The 27117-nt window shown below is 37.6% G+C and overlaps 1 protein-coding gene across 1 annotated transcript in view; it reads left to right on the top strand.

Moving 5' to 3' along the window:
* LOC132549215 (protein scribble homolog) overlaps nucleotides 1-27117 on the top strand; it is a 131529-nt gene that overhangs the window by 56458 nt on the left and 47954 nt on the right. The window contains exons 15-30 of the mRNA XM_060213132.1: nucleotides 4111-4328; nucleotides 5012-5221; nucleotides 6287-6445; nucleotides 7170-7247; nucleotides 7620-7763; nucleotides 8248-8325; nucleotides 8454-8546; nucleotides 11544-11564; nucleotides 17871-17951; nucleotides 18403-19278; nucleotides 19498-19557; nucleotides 20243-20359; nucleotides 20826-20942; nucleotides 22235-22297; nucleotides 23949-24176; nucleotides 26739-26795. Of these exons, the coding sequence (XP_060069115.1) occupies nucleotides 4111-4328; nucleotides 5012-5221; nucleotides 6287-6445; nucleotides 7170-7247; nucleotides 7620-7763; nucleotides 8248-8325; nucleotides 8454-8546; nucleotides 11544-11564; nucleotides 17871-17951; nucleotides 18403-19278; nucleotides 19498-19557; nucleotides 20243-20359; nucleotides 20826-20942; nucleotides 22235-22297; nucleotides 23949-24176; nucleotides 26739-26795 (2600 nt within the window). The remainder of the gene's footprint in view (nucleotides 1-4110; nucleotides 4329-5011; nucleotides 5222-6286; nucleotides 6446-7169; nucleotides 7248-7619; nucleotides 7764-8247; nucleotides 8326-8453; nucleotides 8547-11543; nucleotides 11565-17870; nucleotides 17952-18402; nucleotides 19279-19497; nucleotides 19558-20242; nucleotides 20360-20825; nucleotides 20943-22234; nucleotides 22298-23948; nucleotides 24177-26738; nucleotides 26796-27117) is intronic.

The following is a 27117-nucleotide window of genomic DNA, read 5'->3' as shown; positions in this document are numbered from 1 at the left end:
CACAGAAACTGTACCCCCAGTAATCAAAGGTTGGTCCCTTATAGAAACCATCAAATAAACAAGGCCCCAGTAATCAAAGATTGATCCCTTATAGAAACCATCACAGAAACTGTACCCCCAGTAATCAAAGGTTATTCCCTTATAGAAACCATCACAGAAACTGTACCCCCAGTAATCAAAGGTTGATCCCTTATAGAAACCATCACAGAAACTGTACTCCCAGTAATCAAAGGTTGGTCCCTTATATAAACCACCAAATAAAACTGTACCCCCAGTAATCAAAGGTTGGTCCTCATAGAAACCATCAAATTAACTGTACCCCCAGTAATCAAAGGTTGGTCCCTTATAGAAACCATCACAGAAACTGTACCCCCAGTAATCAAAGGTTGGTCCTCATAGAAACCATCACAGAAACAGTACCCCCAGTAATCAAAGGTTGGTCCTCATAGAAACCATCACAGAAACAGTACCCCCAGTGGTCCCTTATAGAAACCATCACAGAAACTGTACCCCCAGTAATCAAAGGTTGGTCCCTTATAGAAACCATCAAATAAACTGTACCCCCAGTAATCAAAGGTTGGTCCTCATAGAAACCATCAAATTAACAGTACCCCCAGTAATCAAAGGTTGGTCCCTTATAGAATCCATCACATAAACTGTACCCCCAGTAATCAAAGGTTGGTCCTCATAGAAACCATCACAGAAACTGTACCCCCAGTAATCAAAGGTTGGTCCCTTATAGAAACCATCAAATAAACTGTACCCCCAGTAATCAAAGGTTGGTCCCTTATAGAAACCATCACAGAAACTGTCCCCCAGTAATCAAAGGTTGGTCCCTTATAGAAACCATCAAATAAACTGTACCCCCAGTAATCAAAGGTTGATCCCTTATAGAAACCATCACAGAAACTGTACCCCCAGTAATCAAAGGTTGGTCCTCATAGAAACCATCACAGAAACAGTACCCCCAGTAATCAAAGGTTGGTCCCTTATAGAAACCATCAAATAAACTGTACCCCCAGTAATCAAAGGTTGGTCCCTTATAGAAACCATCACATAAACTGTACCCCCAGTAATCAAAGGTTGGTCCTCATAGAAACCATCACAGAAACAGTACCCCCAGTAATCAAAGGTTGGTCCCTTATAGAAACCATCACAGAAACTGTACCCCCAGTAATCAAAGGTTGGTCCTCATAGAAACCATCACAGAAACTGTACCCCCAGTAATCAAAGGTTGGTCCCTTATAGAAACCATCAAATAAACTGTACCCCCAGTAATCAAAGGTTGGTCCCTTATAGAAACCATCACAGAAACTGTCCCCCCAGTAATCAAAGGTTGGTCCCTTATAGAAACCATCAAATAAACTGTACCCCCAGTAATCAAAGGTTGATCCCTTATAGAAACCATCACATAAACTGTACCCCCAGTAATCAAAGGTTGGTCCTCATAGAAACCATCACAGAAACAGTACCCCCAGTAATCAAAGGTTGGTCCCTTATAGAAACCATCACAGAAACTGTACCCCCAGTAATCAAAGGTTGATCCCTTATAGAAACCATCACAGAAACTGTACTCCCAGTAATCAAAGGTTGGTCCCTTATATAAACCACCAAATAAAACTGTACCCCCAGTAATCAAAGGTTGGTCCTCCCATCACAGAAACTTAGAAACCATCAGTAATAAAACTGTACCCCCAGTAATCAAAGGTTGGTCCTCATAGAAACCATCAAATTAACTGTACCCCCAGTAATCAAAGGTTGGTCCCTTATAGAAACCATCACAGAAACTGTACCCCCAGTAATCAAAGGTTGGTCCTCATAGAAACCATCACAGAAACAGTACCCCCAGTGGTCCCTTATAGAAACCATCACAGAAACTGTACCCCCAGTAATCAAAGGTTGGTCCTCATAGAAACCATCACATAAACTGTACCCCCAGTAATCAAAGGTTGGTCCCTTATAGAAACCATCACATAAACTGTACCCCCAGTCATCAAAGGTTGGTCCTCATAGAAACCATCACAGAAACTGTACCCCCAGTAATCAAAGGTTGGTCCCTTATAGAAACCATCAAATAAACTGTACCCCCAGTAATCAAAGGTTGGTCCCTTATAGAAACCATCACAGAAACTGTCCCCCCAGTAATCAAAGGTTGGTCCCTTATAGAAACCATCACAGAAACTGTACCCCCAGTAATCAAAGGTTGATCCCTTATAGAAACCATCACAGAAACTGTACCCCCAGTAATCAAAGGTTGGTCCTCATAGAAACCATCACAGAAACAGTACCCCCAGTAATCAAAGGTTGGTCCCTTATAGAAACCATCAAATAAACTGTACCCCCAGTAATCAAAGGTTGGTCCCTTATAGAAACCATCACAGAAACTGTACCCCCAGTAATCAAAGGTTGGTCCTCATAGAAACCATCACAGAAACAGTACCCCCAGTAATCAAAGGTTGGTCCCTTATAGAAACCATCACAGAAACTGTACCCCCAGTAATCAAAGGTTGGTCCTCATAGAAACCATCACAGAAACTGTACCCCCAGTAATCAAAGGTTGGTCCCTTATAGAAACCATCAAATAAACTGTACCCCCAGTAATCAAAGGTTGGTCCCTTATAGAAACCATCACAGAAACTGTCCCCCCAGTAATCAAAGGTTGGTCCCTTATAGAAACCATCAAATAAACTGTACCCCCAGTAATCAAAGGTTGATCCCTTATAGAAACCATCACAGAAACTGTACCCCCAGTAATCAAAGGTTGGTCCTCATAGAAACCATCACAGAAACAGTACCCCCAGTAATCAAAGGTTGGTCCCTTATAGAAACCATCAAATAAACTGTACCCCCAGTAATCAAAGGTTGGTCCCTTATAGAAACCATCACATAAACTGTACCCCCAGTAATCAAAGGTTGGTCCTCATAGAAACCATCAAATAAACTGTACCCCCAGTAATCAAAAATTGGTCCCTTATAGAAACCATCAAATTAACTGTACCCCCAGTAATCAAAGGTTGATCCCTTATAGAAACCATCACAGAAACTGTACCCCCAGTAATCAAAGGTTGGTCCCTTATAGAAACCATCACAGAAACAGTACCCCCAGTAATCAAAGGTTGGTCCCTTATAGAAACCATCACAGAAACTGTACCCCCAGTAATCAAAGGTTGGTCCCTTATAGAAACCATCAAATAAACAAGGCCCCAGTAATCAAAGATTGATCCCTTATAGAAACCATCACAGAAACTGTACCCCCAGTAATCAAAGGTTGATCCCTTATAGAAACCATCACAGAAACTGTACCCCCAGTAATCAAAGGTTGGTCCTCATAGAAACCATCACAGAAACAGTACCCCCAGTAATCAAAGGTTGGTCCCTTATAGAAACCATCACAGAAACAGTACCCCAGTAATCAAAGGTTGGTCCTCATAGAAACCATCACAGAAACAGTACCCCCAGTAATCAAAGGTTGGTCCTCATAGAAACCATCACAGAAACAGTACCCCCAGTAATCAAAGGTTGGTCCCTTATAGAAACCATCACAGAAACAGTACCCCCAGTAATCAAAGGTTGGTCCTCATAGAAACCATCACAGAAACAGTACCCCCAGTAATCAAAGGTTGGTCCTCATAGAAACCATCACAGAAACAGTACCCCCAGTAATCAAAGGTTGGTCCCTTATAGAAACCATCACAGAAACTGTACCCCCAGTAATCAAAGGTTGGTCTCTTACAGAAACCATCACAGAAACTATACCCCCAGTAATCAAAGGTTGGTCTCTTACAGAAACCATCAAAGAAACAACTCGCCGTGTGATCAAATTTCATCCCTGTATAGAAAACATATTTGAAACCCGAAATATGGATTCCTTTGTAGAAAATTTGCCTTGTCATCTAAACTGTTCTTTCATAGAATTTGAATTTTCTGAAATAAAGGTAGTTATTCTCTTAGAGATTTCCCCATCATTGTCGATAGGTCCTTTAGCAACAGTGTGCCCATCAGAAAATTATCTTCTTTGTTTCACTACTGTACATGACATGGAAGATTCAAAAGTTTAAGCTAGCTGCCATACCCTGAGATGTAATATTAATGTTTATTTGAATTGGACAGCTCCAGAACTAGTTGGTCCACCTCGCCATGAGAGTCAAACCCAGGAGATCAGCGAGGAGGAAGAGTCCCCCACAGAGACCGCTCCACTGATCCGTGAAGTCACGGTAACTGAGCCGGTGTTCATCCCTGAGGAGCAGTACAATGGAGGGGTAGAAGAGGAAGAGGCTGATGATTCAGATGAGGAGCAGAGGAGTTTTGAGGAGTATGATTCTGATGATGTGAGTATTTGTCTCAGTCAAGGATTTATATGATGAAAGAAACTTCATTACCATAACCGGAGATTGGTAGTTTATGGTATATCACAGAAATTTATAAATGATAGCTATCATATAGATATTGCAGAATCAAGATGCTGTTTATGTTTTTTGAATTCTACAAACAATCCATTGTATATACAGTTGTTACTCGTTGTAGGATAAATTCATTCATTTATTTACTGCCGTTTCAAATATCAGATTAAACTACACTGTTGGCATACTATAGTAACCCTACTCAATTCAACCTTTATCAATGTCAGGAAATTGATACTGTCAACCTTATTTATGAACTTGGTTTGAGTCGAAATACGGATAAATAAATATTTTCCATGGTCTCTTGAATTTTGAGAAAACGAGTTTCGACTATATATGTAGTAATAATCTGAATACGGAAGAATAATATTGTAAATTAAATATTGGGTGTAGATTGAGGGCAAATTCGTTGAGTTCAAATTACTGTGTACTCTTTTTTGCCCCTGTCCAATTTATGGTGTAGTAGAATAGATGTTTCATATGTGACAAAATTATTAATTATTTTTTAAAAAATCATTTAGATAAGGATATGTACAAGAAAGATAAAAATGTTAGTTTGTGACATACAAATCTTTGTGATAATTACTCACCATGTTTTACTCTACCACTAGGACGATATTTATCGTCCCCGGAAGGTCGGATTTGACCCAGAGATTGAAGAGCATCCAGATCGTAAGATTGGACTTCGCCGAAGGGACACTCCTCATCACAGGAAAAACAAACGTATCATACACAACGAGGAAACCAAGGAAAAGGTGTTGGAGATTCTGGCTCAGGCCGCAGCTCAAAAGGAACAGACAGTGGCACCTGTGAAACTAGAGGTGGGTACTTGAGGGATATGGAGCTGTGGTAACTTAGAATTTATAAAATCCATAATTGTTCTGTGTTACTTATAATGTACTATACCGAAATCTTGAAGCAAAATGAATGGATTTCTCACAGTAATTGCAAATCAAATATTCTGTTCTCTGTTGTTTTTTAATTTTCTAGAAATATAACCAAAAGTTAGAAAGATTTCCAGTATACTGTTTTTTAACCTATTAGATGCAGTGTAGGGTTACCAAGAAGCAAAAGGGTTGCACACAATAAGGAAAAGCAAAATTTTCAAAAGAAATGTATTGCAACATGACACTTGAAATTCAGAAAATACTCTATGAATCAGAAAAAAATGGTTAACTTTAGTAATATCGATAATGATTTATAACTATCAGTAAAAGGTGAAATCAAGTAATTACAGATAAGTACTAATGCTTTACATGTATCATATTTGACCTAATAAGGGCACAGGGTACAGGTAATTGAAGGCAATGGCACATTTCATGAAACAAACTATAGATGATATGTATGTTGCAGACAGCTTCCAGTTCAATTGAGAGTAAGTAGAAATTTGAAACGGACTATAGCAAAATTTCAGCGAAACCATGTGATGTTATTTATAGACCAATCTAATCAGAATATTGGCAAGTGTTTTTGAAAGGCATTCAACCGAAAACAATGAAAAGTTACCTTGACGTAGCCCAGACTGTTCTCAAAAATACAAGTGCAGATGTGCAAAGAGCGAACATTGAACTTTCCAAGAGTAGCGCTAGTGGCTTGGACAGTGATATGGACGATGCTGATGATTACTACGACTGCACTAACCCAGGACATTGAAATCATACCTGCTTTCAATGTCCACAGTGCAGTCATTGTAATCCCCAGCATAGGCCTATTTATATATTCGGAATAAAAAGGTAGATGTAGTAAAAAAATTTATCATTTCTGAGGGCATCTTGACACTCAACCAAGAAATTTTCCTGGAAAAAAAGGGCACGGGCGCCGTATTGAGGCTTGTACCCTTAAAAGGTCATTTACAGTATTTAAATGAAGATGTAATTTTGTTACAGCCTATCGAGGGTCTCAGACTACCAAGTGTCAATGACAGTCTCCACAGTAAGACACAGGAGGAGAAATTCTCAATTCACATACTTCGGCAGAAGGGCCAGGGACTGGGCATTAGTATCGCCGGAGGCAAGGGCTCTACTCCATACAAAGGGGACGATGAGGTAATATCCTATAGTAGTCTGAGCAAAAAGCTTAGTACTTAGTTTAAATATACAGGACTAATGTTTCATGATTATCCTGGTTTTTGCCAATTAACATCGATTAAATTTAGCATGTTTATCTATTCGTATCGTTGTATTCTAGAGTAATGGGTATTTTCTGAGAATTAGATTCATTGTAAAAGAGTTTCTTTGGTATGAAGTTTTGGGCATTCTGTATTGACCATGAGTGTAGGAAAATTGAATCCCTCACAAATATCGACTACAAAGATTAAAAATGTTTTAAAGTATCATGATAATGAAGCTTTTGATATCAGATAAAAAATGAAAAGAGGTATCAGATTGATATACCTGAACTCAGATTAAAATGTTTTAATATGAAAACATAACTTAAGTGTCCACATACACAGTATGTGTGCTACTAGAGAGATATTCAACACTACAAGGTAGTATAAAGATTGGTGATTACCACAGTTGTCAGATTTTTATAGTTTTGTCCACATGGCCAGTATGTGTGATACTAGAGAGATATTGATCACTACTGGGTATTCTCTGAAGCTTATTATATATATTTGGTTTCAAGATATCTTTTTTCCATGATTTTAGTTTGTTTTCAAGGTATTTTTTGCCACAATTTCATTCCATCCATCAGAACTATGGAAAAGAAACTGTTATGAATACCAACATTAACAATGTTTAATTGGATGTCTCGTGTTCTTATTGACAGAGTATTTTCATATCCCGTGTGACGGATGAAGGGCCTGCTGGGAAAGCAGGTGTTCGAACAGGAGATAAACTAATTTCGGTAGGTGCAAACAACTGGCATATTTCTCGCCAATACTTTTCTTATTGTGTTTTGTCTTATTTTACTGAAGGTCTCCAACTTAAATTAATAACATCACTGTAAAGATTTTAAAATGTAACAGTCTGTATTATTAGAGGTCAAACGTTATGATCATTGTTACTGTCAACCTTTGTTAACTGATTCTAGTCTATACAAAACACAAACTTAAATAGAAATTAGGTCTTATCATAATGGTCATATTAGCAAAGTTTTCAGATTTTAATTTTATGCTAATTTCATAAGAATGAAGCTAAAATTTATGAATTATCAGTGTCTGAAGAAGCTTGTTACCTGTCTTTTGAGTGATTATCAAAACTCTTTATTTGGTTACAGGTAAATGGAGTGAACCTAGTCGAGGCTGATCACTATGATGCTGTTGATGTGCTCAAAACTGCAGGAAACGATATCACTATGGTTTTAAGTAGGGAGTTACCTCTCCCTGAAACTGAGTCAGTAACACCAGAGGTTGCTTTATCAGTAAGTAGTGTCTCAGAGTTATCTTACTTCTGTTCTGTTAGATTCTTTTTATGTTGAAGTTAAACAGCTGAAAACTGATGGGAATATTTTCAAAACTATTGCCTTTAGTTATATAGAATTCCATGTGATAAATTATCTAGCTATGAGTTTATAATTAAATAATAATTCCTTGAGTTTTTTTCAGAGAGTTATTTTAGATACAACACTTGTAATGATTTAACACAAATTTATGTTCTCTTATTCCCTATTTTATGTGAATAATCACATATTTTAAATTAAATAATAATTCCTTGAGTTTTTTTCAGAGAGTTATTTTAGATACAACACTTGTAATGATTTAACACAAATTTATGTTCTCTTATTCCCTATTTTATGTGAATAATCACATAAATTAAATAATAATTCTGCAAGTTGTTGAAATTATTTCTTTGTAAATATCAATGTATGAGATATTAGATGTTTGATATGTGTTTATGCTCTTTAGGAAAGTTCAGATGAGAAGAAGCCAGGGTTTGCCACAGTGACATTTGAACAAGCACCAGACACAGAGGTGTTTGGAGAGGTGAGGAATATCTTCTTCAGAGTTTATAGACCCATAAACTTCTGACATAACCAGATAGAGTTAAGTTGCTTAAGTATATGTCTGTGTCTGAAGTAATACTCAAGGTAATGAATCTACTTATTTTTCAGACAATCAAAACCATTTTGAAACGAGACGAGAATGGGCTGGGATTCAGCATTGCAGGTGGCAGAGGCTCAGTACCATTCAAGGGAAACGATCAGGTATGATACATTTCTAAATTACCTCCCCTTTTCCTATTATCCTTCAGATTTCTATTGACTGCAAGCTAAAACATTAAGTTTCATTGTTGCTTGAAGAACTTTTTGTAAAGTCAGTTCATCCTCATATTTTGAATTTGTATCATAATTTTGTGTTTTGTGTAAACTTTAAGTCTATACCTGTAGTATCTCTTTCTGTTTTTTGATTTTGCTTTCTAGGTTTTTGTTTTCAACAGTTACACTGATAACATTACAGATATTTTCTGCGACTTTTTAAAAGTTACAATTAATAAAATCTGTAACATTTTTCTTTAATTTGTAACTTTCTCTTTCATTGATCTTCAGACAGTTTCTAAATGTTTTCCTAAACTTTCATATATTACTTTCTTTTAAAAGTCTGTCTTTACGTCTAGGAGTTATATCACCTCAATGGGAATAGAAATTTTAGGGGGAAATTCTGAAACATGCATGCAGTAATTTGAATGAATAATGAGAGTGATTTTACAACATCTATTTAAACTTGTTTAAGCAGAAGGGTTGTTACAAATAGGTTAATAAATTATCTATTTTTTTAATGATATACAAAATTGTTCTGAAAATATTTCATCCAGGATATGATGAAGAAGATTAATAGTCTGTAATGAATTGAAATAAAATTGGCCTTTTCGATTTCTTTTTCTTTTTTTTTAGAAAAATTGTACAAATACTGCTAAGTTGCACATTTTCACAGACATTGGAATGACTTTGTGAAAAATTTTCTTATTTTTCTTTCTTAAAATGTTGTTCAATAGAAACAATACTATATAACATCGTCAGATTTCAGATAAAATAGGTATCATATTTTCACATATATTTAGTTGAAAATATGCTTTTTAACACAAAAGCAATCTTTGTCATGGGTATGTGTCCTGTCTCTTAGTCAGTGACCGTTCAAGGCACTTCAACCTTTTGATTTTAATCACTGCTGTATTTGCTTGGCTAATGAAGCACAGCACTGTAATCTTTATCTCGTGTTATCTATAAACACACTGCATACCATCCTTGATGCTCCAGGGGTTCTAATTACTTCCACTCTGCACTGCTGAAACATGTCATGACAAAATCGAAGGCACAAGCAAAGTCATTTGATTGGTTCCAGGTGAAAAAAACTGACCAATCACAGGCTGATATGCTCATTTTGAAGATTACGTAGGAATGACACCCAACTTCAAAGCCATGACAATTTCCCAATATGCAACCTCGAGATTCGTTTGATGGACATCAGAGGTCAAACTAGTCTTGTCATCTTGTCTACAAGGTGTAACACATGGAACCTTCGATTTTGTCTTGATATGTTCCAAGGGTGTAGAGAGAGAAAGTGATGTTGTAACCCCAGGAGATATAGTGTTACAAACTATCTCATCGAAGGAATATGCAGATTATCTCCCCTTAGCAAGCTAGTTGCCTCACTTAGAAGCTTGACTGCTAATCTGTGCCATTGCCTATAATGAAATGAAATGTGATGTTAGTCATTCAATAACATGTCACATAGTGAATTTTTTGTGGATGTTGATAATCATTGTATGGTCTTTCTCAAACTAGACTGATTGGGTGAAAATCCTAATTTCAATAGGCGTTTCAATTGATACTTAAAAAAAGAAGGAAAATGTAAAACTTCAAATGTTTGATAAAACTTTTACCAGCTGAAAAAGTTTGTGTATAAAGGTTACTTTTCTGATGAAAAATGTTGAAATTCATCTACGTAAACTGTACTTATTTGAATTAAAATTCTTATGATTAATGGCATTCAAATTAAACAATGAAACAGAATGGTTTTAAAAAACTTTGATATGGTTACAAGTTGTTTTTCTTAAACGATGATAAATAAAGGACAGGATATGGCCCCAACTTGTTTCTCTTCCAAGGAATTTATTGAAGGTTAAAGACATGATATGGCCCTAACTCGTTTCTTTTCAAGGAATTTAATGAAGGTTAAGGACAGGATATGGCCCCAACTCGTTTCTCTTCCAAGGAATTTAATGAAGGTTAAAGACATGATATGGCCCCATCTTGTTTCTCTTCCTAGGAATTTAATGAAGGTTAAGGACAGGATATGGCCCCATCTTGTTTCTCTTCCAAGGAATTTAATGAAGGTTAAGGACAGGATATGGCCCCATCTTGTTTCTCTTCCTAGGAATTTAATGAAGGTTAAGGACAGGATATGGCCCCATCTTGTTTCTCTTCCTAGGAATTTAATGAAGGTTAAGGACAGGATATGGCCCCATCTTGTTTCTCTTCCAAGGAATTTAATGAAGGTTAAGGACAGGATATGGCCCTGACTCATTTCTCTTCCAAGGAATTTAATGAAGGTTAAGTCAGGATATGGCCTCAGCTTGTTTCTCTTCCAAGGAATTTAAAGAAGGTTAAGGACAGGATATGGCCCCATCTTGTTTCTCTTCCAAGGAATTTAAAGAAGGTTAAGGACAGGATATGGCCCCAACTCGTTTCTCTTCCAAGGAATTTAAAGAAGGTTAAGGACAGGATATGGCCCCAACTCGTTTCTCTTCCAAGGAATTTAATGAAGGTTAAGTCAGGATACATTGTGTTGTTGTGAGACTTTTGTTTTCTCCTTATTTGTACTGTATTGTAATCCCGAGGTCTTAATCAATGTTGTAATATGTAAACTTGTTTTACACTCTTTCCAGACACTTCTTTTCTAGGTGCTGAAGTGATTTCTATATTTACACATTTGATAGCTCAACAGACACACTGAAAACATTTTGGTGGTAATATAACAACTTAAAAGGTCCTACCTTTCCATGAAAAATTGTTAAAGTTTCAGTTTTTAGAAGCATTGAAACAATTTGATAAAAGATGTAGATAGATATTAAGTATTGTTTTGTCGTAGAAGTATTTTGTTGATAAAAGAAGACCTTGAAAAATAACCTACAAAAAGATAAAAGTTTTGAAGAGACGTGGTTTGATGGCGTTGTTTGATCATTGTCTCCATCGTTTTTACAGCAAGTGTATACCTTCCTCGAGGTTTGTATAGTCAGTGCATGGAATTCCGTCGATGGTTGTGTCCCTTGTGATGTTAAATATTGTTGTTTATTTTGTACAAGATTGCTTGTGACCATTTTATGTCTAAAAGTTGTTTCTATTCTTTTCTATTTTTAGCGCCCGCATAGAATTCGCATGGTTTTGTTCTCTTGAATTATTAATCCTGATATTTTTTTTTGTGATAAAATGTAATAAATGTTTTCTTTATCATGTAAAACCCCTTATTTACCCAAGATTACAGCCAACAGTGTTTAGATCTAGCATGATCCCAATATCTTGTATTGTGAAGAATTTAATACAGAAATTCATTAACATGTTACAGTTACCTATAATCATCCTTACTGTCTGTGACTGAACCAGGCTTTTCTAGAAATCAGTTCAAGCAGTTTGCAGTGGCATGAATACCACAGCTGTTGTTTTTATGGTTTCATAAAGGACTTGTGTAGGTCCATATTTCTGACTAGTGTAGGATATATACCAGTGTGATTGGAGAGAATGTTAGTATGTCAGTCTTATCATAGATATCATGTTAACAATTACATTTTTATCGAAGAAATTTTTTAAAAAATTAGCGTTGTACACTAAATAATAGACATCTCCATTATTAAAGATATTTAGCTATAAAAATATATCCTTGTACAGTATAAGATTGTAAATCCGAGATCCTAGATTTGATCTGAAGCAGAGAAATCAAAGGATCTAAGATTCAGTAATTATGGTACCAACATAAGAGAATAATAAGTCACCAAGTCTTGCTCCAAATGCAGTGCTAATAACTTGAAAAGCTCATCAACAATGTTTTCTTAGTAATTCCTGTACTAGCTGTGTGTCTCTTCTGTTTCAGTCACCAGGTTAACTCTGTTTATACTGTCTTCTCATCGACAGGTGTTTCATCTCATATGTTCACTTTACATTTCTATAGGATATAATGATTCTAAAAATATCAAAAATTAATATTGTTAACTTTGCGACTGCAATATTTAGCGAACATCATTTTTGCCCATAGCAATTACTGTATAATCCTTATATGTTTTTGTCTGTCACTGAAATTAACTTGTTTCTATCTACCGGTACATTTACGGTACAAGTAATCTAGATTGAAAATTCAAGTAATTTCAGAGTCAATTTAAAAATAAAGGTAGACAATATGCACTATTACCTATTAACATATTTGTGATTGGATTTTTTTTTGGGACTTCCTAAAAATGGTAACATGTTGGGCTTCTTTAGTAAGAATGATGTGGGCTACGTGAAAATCATACTCGATACTTCTGGAGTTGCATTCACTTTCGCTCTCTGCACCCCTTGAACATGTCATGGCAAAATTGATGGCACAAGCAAAGTAATTTGATTGGTTCCAGGAGAAAAAAAATGACCAATCACAGGTTGATACACCCCTTTTGAAAATTACATGGGAGCAACACCTAATTTAAAAGCCGTTGATATTTGTTTGATATAAATCAGAGGTCAAACTAGTATTTTCATCTTGTCTACAAGGTGTCGTACATGGCCACTTTAATTTTGCCATGCTATGTTCCAGGGGTGCAGAGGTAGAATTGAACGTAACCCCTAGATTATTGATGATTAGAGTGAAAGTTAAAGTAACCCCTGGAGTAAGAAGGAGGAGAGTGAGAGTGATATCATAACCCTTAGAGTATGGAGGATGAGAGTGATATCATAACCCTTAGGAGTATGGAGGATGAGAGTGATATCATAACCCTTAGGAGTATGGAGGATGAGAGTGATATCATAACCCTTAGGAGTATGGAGGATGAGAGTGATAACATAACCCTTAGAGTATGGAGGATGAGAGTGAGAGTGATATCATAACCCTTAGGAGTATGGAGGATGAGAGTGATATCATAACCCTTAGAGTATGGAGGATGAGAGTGATAACATAACCCTTAGAGTATGGAGGATGAGAGTGATATCATAACCCTTAGAGTATGGAGGATGAGAGTGATATCATAACCCTTAGGAGTATGGAGGATGAGAGTGATATCATAACCCTTAGAGTAAGGAGGATGAGAGTGATATCATAACCCTTAGAGTATGAAGGATGAGAGTGAGAGTGATATCATAACCCTTAGGAGTATGGAGGATGAGAGTGATATCATAACCCTTAGAGTATGGAGGATGAGAGTGATAACATAACCCTTAGAGTATGGAGGATGAGAGTGATATCATAACCCTTAGGAGTATGGAGGATGAGAGTGATATCATAACCCTTAGAGTAAGGAGGATGAGAGTGATATCATAACCCTTAGAGTATGGAGGATGAGAGTGAGAGTGATATCATAACCCTTAGGAGTATGGAGGATGAGAGTGATATCATAACCCTTAGGAGTATGGAGGATGAGAGTGATATCATAACCCTTAGAGTATGGAGGATGAGAGTGAAAGTGATATCATAACCCTTAGAGTATGGAGGATGAGAGTGATATCATAACCCTTAGGAGTTTGGAGGATGAGAGTGATATCATAACCCTTAGAGTATGGAGGATGAGAGTGATATCATAACCCTTAGAGTATGGAGGATGAGAGTGATATCATAACCCTTAGAGTATGGAGGATGAGAGTGATATCATAACCCTTAGGAGTATGGAGGATGAGAGTGATATCATAACCCTTAGAGTATGGAGGATGAGAGTGATAACATAACCCTTAGAGTATGGAGGATGAGAGTGATATCATAACCCTTAGGAGTATGGAGGATGAGAGTGATATCATAACCCTTAGAGTAAGGAGGATGAGAGTGATATCATAACCCTTAGAGTATGGAGGATGAGAGTGATATCATAACCCTTAGGAGTATGGAGGATGAGAGTGATATCATAACCCTTAGAGTATGGAGGATGAGAGTGATATCATAACCCTTAGAGTATGGAGGATGAGAGTGATATCCCTTAGGAGTATGGAGGATGAGAGTGAGATCATAACCCTTAGAGTATGAGGATGAGAGTGATATCATAACCCTTAGAGTATGGAGGATGAGAGTGATATCATAACCCTTAGAGTATGGAGGATGAGAGTGATATCATAACCCTTAGAGTAAGGAGGATGAGAGTGATATCATAACCCTTAGAGTATGGAGGATGAGAGTGAGAGTGATATCATAACCCTTAGGAGTATGGAGGATGAGAGTGATATCATAACCCTTAGGAGTATGGAGGATGAGAGTGATATCATAACCCTTAGAGTATGGAGGATGAGAGTGAGACTGATATCATAACCCTTAGAGTATGGAGGATGAGAGTGATATCATAACCCTTAGAGTATGGAGGATGAGAGTGATATCATAACCCTTAGGAGTATGGAGGATGAGAGTGATATCATAACCCTTAGAGTATGGAGGATGAGAGTGATAACATAACCCTTAGAGTATGGAGGATGAGAGTGATATCATAACCCTTAGGAGTATGGAGGATGAGAGTGATATCATAACCCTTAGAGTAAGGAGGATGAGAGTGATATCATAACCCTTAGAGTATGGAGGATGAGAGTGATATCATAACCCTTAGGAGTATGGAGGATGAGAGTGATATCATAACCCTTAGAGTAAGGAGGATGAGAGTGATATCATAACCCTTAGAGTATGGAGGATGAGAGTGAGAGTGATATCATAACCCTTAGGAGTATGGAGGATGAGAGTGATATCATAACCCTTAGAGTATGGAGGATGAGAGTGATAACATAACCCTTAGAGTATGGAGGATGAGAGTGATATCATAACCCTTAGGAGTATGGAGGATGAGAGTGATATCATAACCCTTAGAGTAAGGAGGATGAGAGTGATATCATAACCCTTAGAGTATGGAGGATGAGAGTGAGAGTGATATCATAACCCTTAGGAGTATGGAGGATGAGAGTGATATCATAACCCTTAGGAGTATGGAGGATGAGAGTGATATCATAACCCTTAGAGTATGGAGGATGAGAGTGAAAGTGATATCATAACCCTTAGAGTATGGAGGATGAGAGTGATATCATAACCCTTAGGAGTTTGGAGGATGAGAGTGATATCATAACCCTTAGAGTATGGAGGATGAGAGTGATATCATAACCCTTAGAGTATGGAGGATGAGAGTGATATCATAACCCATAGGATGAGAGTGATATCATAACCCATAGGAGTATGGAGGATGAGAGTGATATCATAACCCTTAGAGTATGGAGGATGAGAGTGATAACATAACCCTTAGAGTATGGAGGATGAGAGTGATATCATAACCCTTAGGAGTATGGAGGATGAGAGTGATATCATAACCCTTAGAGTAAGGAGGATGAGAGTGATATCATAACCCTTAGAGTATGGAGGATGAGAGTGAGAGTGATATCATAACCCTTAGGAGTATGGAGGATGAGAGTGATATCATAACCCTTAGGAGTATGGAGGATGATAGTGATATCATAACCCTTAGAGTATGGAGGATGAGAGTGAAAGTGATATCATAACCCTTAGAGTATGGAGGATGAGAGTGATATCATAACCCTTAGGAGTGTGGAGGATGAGAGTGATATCATAACCCTTAGAGTATGGAGGATGAGAGTGATATCATAACCCTTAGGAGTATGGAGGATGAGAGTGATATCATAACCCTTAAAGTATGGAGGATGAGAGTGATATCATAACCCTTAGAGTATGGAGGATGAGAGTGAAAGTGATATCATAACCCTTAGAGTATGGAGGATGAGAGTGATATCATAACCCTTAGAGTATGGAGGATGAGAGTGAGAGTGATATCATAACCCTTAGAGTATGGAGGATGAGAGTGATATCATAACCCTTAGGAGTATGGAGGCTGAGAGTGATATCATAACCCTTAGAGTATGGAGGATGAGAGTGATATCATAACCCTTAGAGTATGGAGGATGAGAGTGATATCATAACCCTTAGGAGTATGGAGGATGAGAGTGAGAGTGATATCATAACCCTTAGAGTATGGAGGATGAGAGTGAGAGTGATATCATAACCCTTAGGAGTATGGAGGATGAGAGTGATATCATAACCCTTAGGAGTATGGAGGATGAGAGTGATATCATAACCCTTAGAGTATGGAGGATGAGAGTGAAAGTGATATCATAACCCTTAGAGTATGGAGGATGAGAGTGATATCATAACCCTTAGGAGTATGGAGGATGAGAGTGATATCATAACCCTTAGGAGTATGGAGGATGAGAGTGATATCATAACCCTTAGGAGTATGGAGGATGAGAGTGATATCATAACCCTTAGGAGTATGGAGGATGAGAGTGATATCATAACCCTTAGGAGTATGGAGGATGAGAGTGATATCATAACCCTTAGGAGTATGGAGGATGAGAGTGATATCATAACCCTTAGAGTATGGAGGATGAGAGTGATAACATAACCCTTAGAGTATGGAGGATGAGAGTGATATCATAACCCTTAGGAGTATGGAGGATGAGAGTGATATCATAACCCTTAGAGTAAGGAGGATGAGAGTGATATCATAACCCTTAGAGTATGGAGGATGAGAGTGATATCATAACCCTTAGAGTATGGAGGATGAGAGTGAGAGTGATATCATAACCCTTAGGAGTATGGAGGCTGAGAGTGATATCATAACCCTTAGGAGTATGGAGGATGAGAGTGAGAGTGATATCATAACCCTTAGAGTATGGAGGATGAGAGTGATAACATAACCCTTAGGAGTATGGAGGATGAGAGTGATAACATAACCCTTAGAGTATGGAGGATGAAAGTGATATCATAACCCTTAGAGTATGGAGGATGAGAGAGAAAGTGATATCATTACCCTTAGAGTATGGAGGCTGAGAGTGATAACATAACCCTCAGAGTATGGAGGATGAGAGTGATATCATAACCCTTAGAGTATGGAGGATGTCTGAATATCAAAGCATGTGACCTGTCCTCTCACACATCTTATCATAAGAGCAGACAATTTTTCTCCTAAGCAGGTTAATTTCCAATATAAATGAACTGTGTGACATATAGAAAAATAAAAAGTCCAGATAGATTTAGAAAATTCATCATTAGATGTGTTAGATGTTTAGTAAACAACATATTATTATTTCTAATTGTTACCCTAAGTCTTTCATCAAATATACTTGTCATTGTTTCTGTATGAAATACTGTCAATTATCTTTAATTTTCCAGATTAACTTTACCACACCTGTAGTATTCAAAAATACCTATACCAGATCAGTGCTGGATGATTTTTTGGAGACCTATTTGACCCTTTGTCTTTTAAGATTTTTCAATTAATGAAGGTGACTTATGAGTTATCTCCCTTATACTTTCAGGCTATCTACATTTCGCGTGTGACAGAAGGAGGAGCCGCGGCCAAGGACGGTAACCTCAAAGTCGGCGACAGGATTATTTCGGTATGGAAAATCCATGATCCATTCAAAGCTTACAAGATATTTTATACATTATTTTTCTGCTAAAACTTTTTCAGTTGAAGTTTGAAAAAAGAAAACTTATAAGGAATAAAGAAAACTTATAAGGAATAACTAAAATGAACTATAGGAAAAATGTAAATTAACCAATTAACATTTCTTCATCGTAATCATGTTGTTTTGTAAATTTTGAATGAGATAATTTCCTGGATAAAAGAATTTAGAATTTGAAATAAAATTTCATAAATTCAAGTCATGTGTACAAGTAACAGAACAGGAAATTTTGATATGTCTTAAGACTTGCCATTACTTCTCGAAGGGATAAATAAAGATTTATTTATGTGTTATAAACTTAAATTTGATTTTAGAAATTTGGTGAGTGATTTAAAAAGAAGTTTATGTATGATTGTGATTGAAACATTTGTTCCTGCTTCAGATAAACAATGTAGATATGCAGGATGCCCGTCACGACCAAGCAGTATCGTTGTTGACTGGAGTAGATAACTTTATCAACCTTGTCGTGTATCGGGAGAAAGTCATTCCAAAGGAGGAGGCTGTTGTAAATCCACCCAGTGGTGAACGTCTCAAAACGATGACCCAGCCCCTCATTACATGGAACGAATCATCTCCACCAGCCGAGAAAGAAGATACAATCATCGTCAGTCAATCGCCAGTGATGACAGTGTCACCATCACCAGGGTTACCAAGTCCTAGCCCGTATTCGTCAGCAATCCCTTCTTCATACACATATCCCAGTCCTCCGAGTGCCAGCATTTCCTCTGCAGACTTTTCTGGTACACCCCCTCCCCTCCCTGATGTCCCACCCCCTCCAATCTCCCCTGACAACAAAGCCACTCCATACACGCCTCTCACCACCTCTCCTGCGGCTAGCCCTCGTATCTCCAGCGAATGGTCATCAAAACCAACTACAGTGCAGCCGCCAAAATTTGTGTATCCCGGATTTAATCGGAATTCACGGACATCTGTAGAAAATAAGAACAAAGACATTATGGAGCCAACATCTCCTCCACTTCCTCCACCACCACCATCACCCCCACAAACACTGCAACAAACATCTGTGTTAAATTCAAGTGACAGTCAAAGTGAGGCTGATAAAGCAGCCAATCAGACAATTACTGTGAGTCATCAGAACTCATGTGACAATCTGCCAAATGATGTATCAAGTAAGTTTCCCATGGAGGATATAACCATAGTGAAGGCAGGCGGCCCTCTCGGACTTTCTATTGTTGGGGGCAGTGATCACGCCAGTCATCCATTTGGTCTAGATGAGCCAGGTATATTTGTATCAAAAGTAAGTGAAACTTTTGTGGTTTTTGTGAATGTTAACATAGATTTGATCTCATAGGATTGATTTTTCATTGGTAATTGGTTTTATTATTTTGTTCACAAATTGAAAAAATTTTTACATGCAAAATTAAGATTTTGAAAATGATTTCCTGACTGTTTCTCATGCTTCGCCTAAAAATACTTTTGTTTTCACATTTTACTAACAAAAATGTTTATTTCTTAGATTGTTCCTGATGGTGCTGCATCTAAAACAGCGTTAAAAATTGGTGATAGGCTTTTAATGGTAAGTTCAGGAATTAATAGACATCTAATGGTAAGTTGGTTAAGTAATATACATTTAATGGTTAAAATTGGAAGTTAATAGGTATTTAATGAGACATTGTAAAGTAATAAACATTTAATGGTTAAGATGGTAAGTTACAAGTTTATTGATGTTAAATGGTTAGATTGGGACTTAAAAGACATTTTATGGTGAATTTATAAATAATAGACATTTAATGGTTAAAATTGGAAGTTAATAGGTATTTAATGGTTAAAATGATAAGTTATAAGTTTATAGATGTTAAATGGTAAGATTGAGACATTTAAAGGTGGGTTTGTAGGCTTTCATTTTAATGCATTTGGTAATTTTTGATATTTGAATGGGCTAACATGCTTAATTTGCAAATCAAACAAATTATTCATTGACATTAAGGAGTTTTGAGGTTTTCATGATCTGCTTTTTCTGAAATAGCAGCTACTGATTAATTATAATTCTGTCTGTTGATGTTTATAAGTTTTCATCTTCAGAAATATTTGTATTTCATATTTTTGTATTTCATCTTCTAAATTCTAAAAAAAAAATGTATACATGACTGCATCAATTTATTTTATGTGACTATAAATTTGTAGAATTTTAAGATATTAAATGAAATGACTTATCTTACGTTAACCCCAGTGTAAGCAAGAAACTTGGATGATTTACACAGGTAAATGGTAAAGATGTTACCGAAGTGACACACCAGGAGGCGGTCATGCTTTTAATATCTCCAACGTATGAAATTAATCTCCGTGTTCGACATGACCCTCCTCCCAGTGGTCTTCATGTAAGTGTTGCTATAGTGATTACTGTGACAGCCCCAAAATCTATGTAAGTATTGCAAAATCACCCAGAAATATGAACATCTGCTACAATTGTGTATTATTTATTGATCAAATCATTTTGAAGTCTGGGATTTTTTGTTTGTTCTTTTTTCATGAACTTAAGTGACTGATGGTACTATATACCATGATATTTTCACTCCAGGTTATTTTTTACACAGGTACCATTATACACAAATTCACCTTATTTTCATTTTGCCTTCCTAAAATTATGTTAAAGGGTTTATGAATGCAACAAATTTTTGCCCCCTTCTTAAATTCCCAGTGACCAGTATTACAACAAATCTGGCCCTTTTGAAGGAAATGGGAAAAAAAGAGAGAGAGAGAGAGAGAAAAAAAGAAAGATTTATTGTAAAATGTAGAAAATAAAAGGTTTGTTCAATTTTATTAAATTGCCATCTTTTATTTCAGGAATTAATCATTTTTAAGAAGCCAGGTGAAAACTTAGGAATGAGTATTAAAGGTGGTGTAAAAAACTTTGCCCAGGGTTCAGGAGGAAAGGCGGATGAAGGGACCTTTATATCTAGGGTAAGTGGTTAAAGGCTGATGAAGGGACCTTTATATCTAGGGTAAGTGGTTAAAGGCTGATGGAGGGACCTTTATATCTAGGGTAAGTGGTTAAAGGCTGATGAAGGGACCTTTATATCTAGGGTAAGTGGTTAAAGGCTGATGGAGGGACCTTTATATCTAGGGTAAGTGGTTAAAGGCTGATGGAGGGACCTTTATATCTAGGGTAAGTGGTTAAAGGCTGATGGAGGGACCTTTATATCTAGGGTAAGTGGTTAAAGGCTGATGAAGCGACCTTTATATCGAGGGTAAGTGGTTAAAGGCTGATGGAGGGACCTTTATATCTAGGGTAAGTGGTTAAAGGCTGATGGAGGGACCTTTATATCTAGGGTAAGTGGTTAAAGGCTGATGGAGGGACCTTTATATCTAGGGTAAGTGGTTAAAGGCTGATGGAGGGACCTTTATATCTAGGGTAAGTGGTTAAAGGCTGATGGAGGGACCTTTATATCTAGGGTAAGTGGTTAAAGGCTGATGGAGGGACATTTATATCTAGGGTAAGTGGTTAAAGGCTGATGGAGGGACCTTTATATCTAGGGTAAGTGGTTAAAGGCTGATGGAGGGACCTTTATACTGTTTGTGTTGGAAAGTCAATTAATGATTGATTTATATATGTAGATATGAAGCGTATTTTATTGCTCAAAAAGGGCAGAGGGATAGGGCATCATGCATTACCTAAGTTCATCAGGCCTCAGGCATTGACTAAGGACATCAGACTTTATCTAAGGGCATCGGGGCTGAGACATTACCTTAGGGTAGTGGGCATTGGACTTCACCTAAGGGGAGCAGGCATTGCATAAGGGCATCGCGCATCAGGCATATCCTAAGGGCATCAGGCATTGCCTAAATATGGAGAATATAATGTAATTACGATAATTTTACCTAACCAGTTGTTATGCTCAAAAGTAGTTCCTTAATAGTGATGGTTGAACATTTACATGTAGGTCACTGTGACACATTTTTTACCTTCATTGAGTTTAGTTAGACATGGGATAAGATTTCATTTCTTTGAAAACTTCCTATTACAATAGTTTGGGAAGATCAGTCAATGTATGATTGTGTCAATTACTTTATTAATTACAGTATTTATCTAACAAATTGATCAGGTTTGGATAAGTTCACTCATGTATGTTCACTGTTTCATAGAATTAACTGTAAATGCTTTTTCTATACCAAGCCCACATTTTGGTCTGAGTTACTGTCTTGTCAGGGTGTTATAAATGTCATATCATACTCTTTGAACTTTCCTTTTGAAGATTCATGATCATGGAGCTGTAAGTCGGGATGGCAGACTGAAGATGGGACAAAGGATTCTTGAGGTAGGATATGTCTGAGATACCTTGAGGTAGGATATGTGCGAGATACCTTGAGGTAGGATATGTGTGAGATACCTTGAGGTAGGATATGTGTGAGATATCTTGAGGTAGGATATGTGTGAGATATCTTGAGGTAGGATATGTGTGAGATATCTTGAGGTAGGATATGTGTGAGATACCTTGAGGTAGGATATATCTGAGATATCTTGAGGTAGGATATGTGTGAGATATCTTGAGGTAGGGTATGTGTGAGATACCTTGAGGTAGGATATGTGTGAGATACCTTGAGGTAGGATATATCTAAGATATCTTGAGGTAGGATATGTGTGAGATATCTTGAGGTAGGATATGTGTGAGATACCATGAGGTAGGATATATATGAGATATCTTGAGGTAGGATATGTGTGAGATATCTTGAGGTAGGATATGTGTGAGATATCTTGAGGTAGGATATGTGTGAGATATCTTGAGGTAGGATATATCTGAGATATCTTGAGGTAGGACGTGTGAGATATCTTGAGGTAGGATATGTGTGAGATATCTTGAGGTAGGATATATCAGATATATTGAGGTAGGACATGTGTGAGATATCTTGAGGTAGGATATGTGTGAGATACCTTGAGGTAGGATATGTGCGAGATACCTTGAGGTAGGATATGTGCGAGATACCTTGAGGTAGGATATGTGTGAGATATCTTGAGGTAGGATATGTGTGAGATATCTTGAGGTAGGATATGTGTGAGATATCTTGAGGTAGGATATGTGTGAGATATCTTGAGGTAGGATATGTGTGAGATACCTTGAGGTAGGATATATCTGAGATATCTTGAGGTAGGATATGTGTGAGATACCTTGAGGTAGGATATATCTAAGATATCTTGAGGTAGGATATGTGTGAGATATCTTGAGGTAGGATATGTGTGAGATACCATGAGCTAGGATATATATGAGATATCTTGAGGTAGGATATGTGTGAGATATCTTGAGGTAGGATATGTGTGAGATATCTTGAGGTAGGATATGTGTGAGATATCTTGAGGTAGGATATATCTGAGATATCTTGAGGTAGGACGTGTGAGATATCTTGAGGTAGGATATGTGTGAGATACCTTGAGGTAGGATATATCAGATATATTGAGGTAGGACATGTGTGAGATATCTTGAGGTAGGATATGTGTGAGATACCTTGAGGTAGGATATATATGAGATATCTTGAGGTAGGATATGTGTGAGATATCTTGAGGTAGGATATGTGTGAGATACCTTGAGGTAGGATATGTGTGAGATACCTTGAGGTAGGATATATCAGAGATATCTTGAGGTAGGATATGTGTGAGATATCTTGAGGTAGGATATATCTGAGATATCTTGAGATAGGATATGTGTGAGATATATTGAGGTAGGATATGTGTGAGATACCTTGAGGTAGGATATGTGTGAGATACCTTGAGGTAGGATATGTCTGAGATATCTTGAGGTAGGATATATATGTGTGAGATACCTTGAGGTAGGATATGTCTGAGATATCATGTAATTACTATGGGGAGATTTAGATATATAAATCAAATCCGTATTCTATATGTAATATGAAGTCCATTACTGTTATACCTACATAATAAGTGGTTAATGTAACACCCATTTGATCTATTGGCAGGTAAACGGGCAGAGTCTCCTGGGCTCAACTCATCAGGAGGCAGTACGAGCACTGCGGAGTGTCGGGGACAAGATGGTGATCATGGTTTGTGATGGGGATGATTCCTCATTGTCAGATGTCCAATCGCCTGACTCGCCAAACGCTCCCATGACCTTTAACCCTTCGTCCAACCGTGACTCTGTATCTAGTATAGATGTTGAGGATGAAGAAACAGCCATCATTAAAAAGGTGAGTGTTTTATGTGATAATATCCACTATCTGCATGTAGTTTTCATTAGATAGAAACTTTTGTTATTTTGATCTCATTTTAAACTTTATAACCAGAAATTGAAACAAATCCCATGTTTATATTCTGGTCAATTATAAGGGTATTAATGGTCACGTTTCATCAGTTACTAAAGTAGAGAAAAGGAAACCCAAGAAACAAGTGGAATGGGTCATATCAGTGTTTTAACTTATTGTATCTCTTTATGTCCCAATCATAAAAAACGGTGCGGGGGGTGGGGGGGATGTAGCATTGCCCACATCTGTCTCGTCCTGATTCAATGTAAGTGCCTACCAACTCCTTTTTTTGACAGATTTTGGTCAAATTTTATTACTCAAAGGTCAATTATGGGCATACTTTTGACATTGTGTTTAAGGGGCCCAAGTTCAAGGCCAAGGTCACACTTGCCATATATAGAAAATTATCAGCTGACTCCATTTAAACATTTAACTACTTCATCCTTTCATGGAATTTGGTCAAATTTATATAAAAGTCAATTATGAGTATAGATTTGACATTGTTTTTGAGAGATCCAAGGTCAAGGCCTGGGTGGCAGGGCATTGATATCTTACAGACATTTTGTAGTAACATAAATATGTCTATAAGACTTCATTATAGAGATTCTAAATTGTGGAACTTTGTTATAGTATGAAATATATTTGTATTTAAGTGAAAATTCTTCCAATATTTGATATGAGTCTTTAAGAAGGTGTCATGATATAGGGTTATCAGCATGCATTATGTAGTCACTGATTGGTTATACATCTCAGTATTGACAGAGGTCGCATGTTTTCACCATATATAACCAAACTTCTCAAAATACACACAGAAATAATAATGCTGTGTATAAAATTATCAATAATTTTTTATTTGAGATCAAATGTTGATGGTTTTGTGTCTTTGACATGTTGATTATCCTTTTGGTTTTGTCAAGCAATTACGACTTGAGAAATTTGATTAGTTGTATGCATGTTACATAGGTTAGTGTCCTGTTTACTAGTTCAATGTTTGCCACATGCTTTCTGAATGAGCTAGTCTATAACACATTGAATGCTATTAACACCAGATCATAATTCTTACCACAGAATTACTGGATCAAGGTATGATATACACAAAATATCTTGAATTTCACCAGCGATTACTGTCATCTCCTTCCTGCATTCTGTTCACATTCACACTTTTTTGATGACCAAATGATTTTCCTTTGCTTGCTACCATACAACAACCCTATGGTGATAACACTTTATTTTCTGTTGCTATTGACTTTCCTTTCTGCCAACAATAATGGCCCCTCCCTCCACTTCAGTCTCCCACAATATGATGACCATTCCCCACCTGAAAACATTCCTTCCTTCACTATAATGACCCTTCTGTCAGTAACTTGCCTCTCACTACTCTCATGCAATAATTAACCTGCCCCACTATTATCCCCCACAACCACCTCACCTCATGCATTGTAATGATTCTATCCAATTTCTGCTCCGCCACCTCACACAGTAATGGCTCTTTCCACTGTTAACCTCTCACATCCCCCCCATCCCCCTATCTCTCACCTACCACAGCCACCACACATAACTCCTTCCACTGTTAACCTCTCACATCCCCCCATCTCCCTATCTCTCACCCACCATAGCCACCACACATAACTCCTTCCACTGTTAACCTCTCACATCCCCCCATCCCCTATCTCTCACCCACCATAGCCACCACACATAACTCCTTCCACTGTTAACCTCTCACATCCCCCCATCCCCTATCTCTCACCAACCATAGCCACCACACATAACTCCTTCCACTGTTAACCTCTCACATCCCCCCATCCCCCTATCTCTCACCCACCATAGCCACTAAACATAACTCTTTCCACTGTTAACCTCTCACATCCCCCCCATCTCCCTATCTCTCACCCACCATAGCCACCACACATAACTCCTTCCACTGTTAACCTCTCACATCCCCCCATCCCCTATCTCTCACCAACCATAGCCACCACACATAACTCCTTCCACTGTTAACCTCTCACATACCCCCATCCCCCTATCTCTCACCCACCATAGCCACCACACATAACTCCTTCCACTGTTAACCTCTTACATCCCCCCATCCCCTATCTCTCACCCACCATAGCCACCACACATAACTCCTTCCACTGTTAACCTCTCACATCCCCCCATCCCCCTATCTCTCACCCACCATAGCCACCACACATAACTCCTTCCACTGTTAACCTCTCACATCCCCCATCCCCCTATCTCTCACCCACCATAGCCACCACACATAACTCCTTCCACTGTTCACCTCTCACCACCACCATTGCGGCCTTCTCCACACTCATCATCATCATTGCCACACACCACACGCATACACATGCTACTGCCACCATGACTACCACCACCACCACCACCTCCACTATTGGCACCACAAAATAACCTCTTCCGATTGGAATCTTTCCTATCCTCACAATAATGATCCCTGCTTTGTACACCTCACTGCATGACGCCCTTGTGTTGTTTTGTGTTGTCTAGGAACAAGATGCAATTGAAGAGGCTCAGCGCTGGGAAAAGGAGGAAGAGGAATTGAGGGTAGGTAGGAGGGAGACTGCCTTCCTTAAGTTCATCTGAAACTGTGGATTTAGGCCCTGGATGATTCCCTGAGATAGCCTTATTCAAATGCAAGATCTAAGCTTACTGGTGACCGTAAATAAATTGGCTTTACTGGGGCATATTTTTCTTCAATGCCATGTATCTATTAGCAACCTTTCCTTTCAAAGACTTCTTATCTAGAATGGCTAGAGGGATTTCAACTAAATTTTGTAGAGATGTTTCCATTTAAAAATATATTGATCATGTGGGCGTGTGATGGGGGCAGCTAATATGGGACAAAACTACAGGGCGCTTTATCTTC

Source organism: Ylistrum balloti, unplaced genomic scaffold, assembly GCF_031769215.1.
Source record: "Ylistrum balloti isolate Yb309-2 unplaced genomic scaffold, AGI_CSIRO_Ybal_v1 Utg370050, whole genome shotgun sequence".
Taxonomy (NCBI): Eukaryota; Metazoa; Mollusca; class Bivalvia; order Pectinida; family Pectinidae; genus Ylistrum; species Ylistrum balloti.
This window is presented reverse-complemented; position numbering and strand designations above follow the sequence as displayed.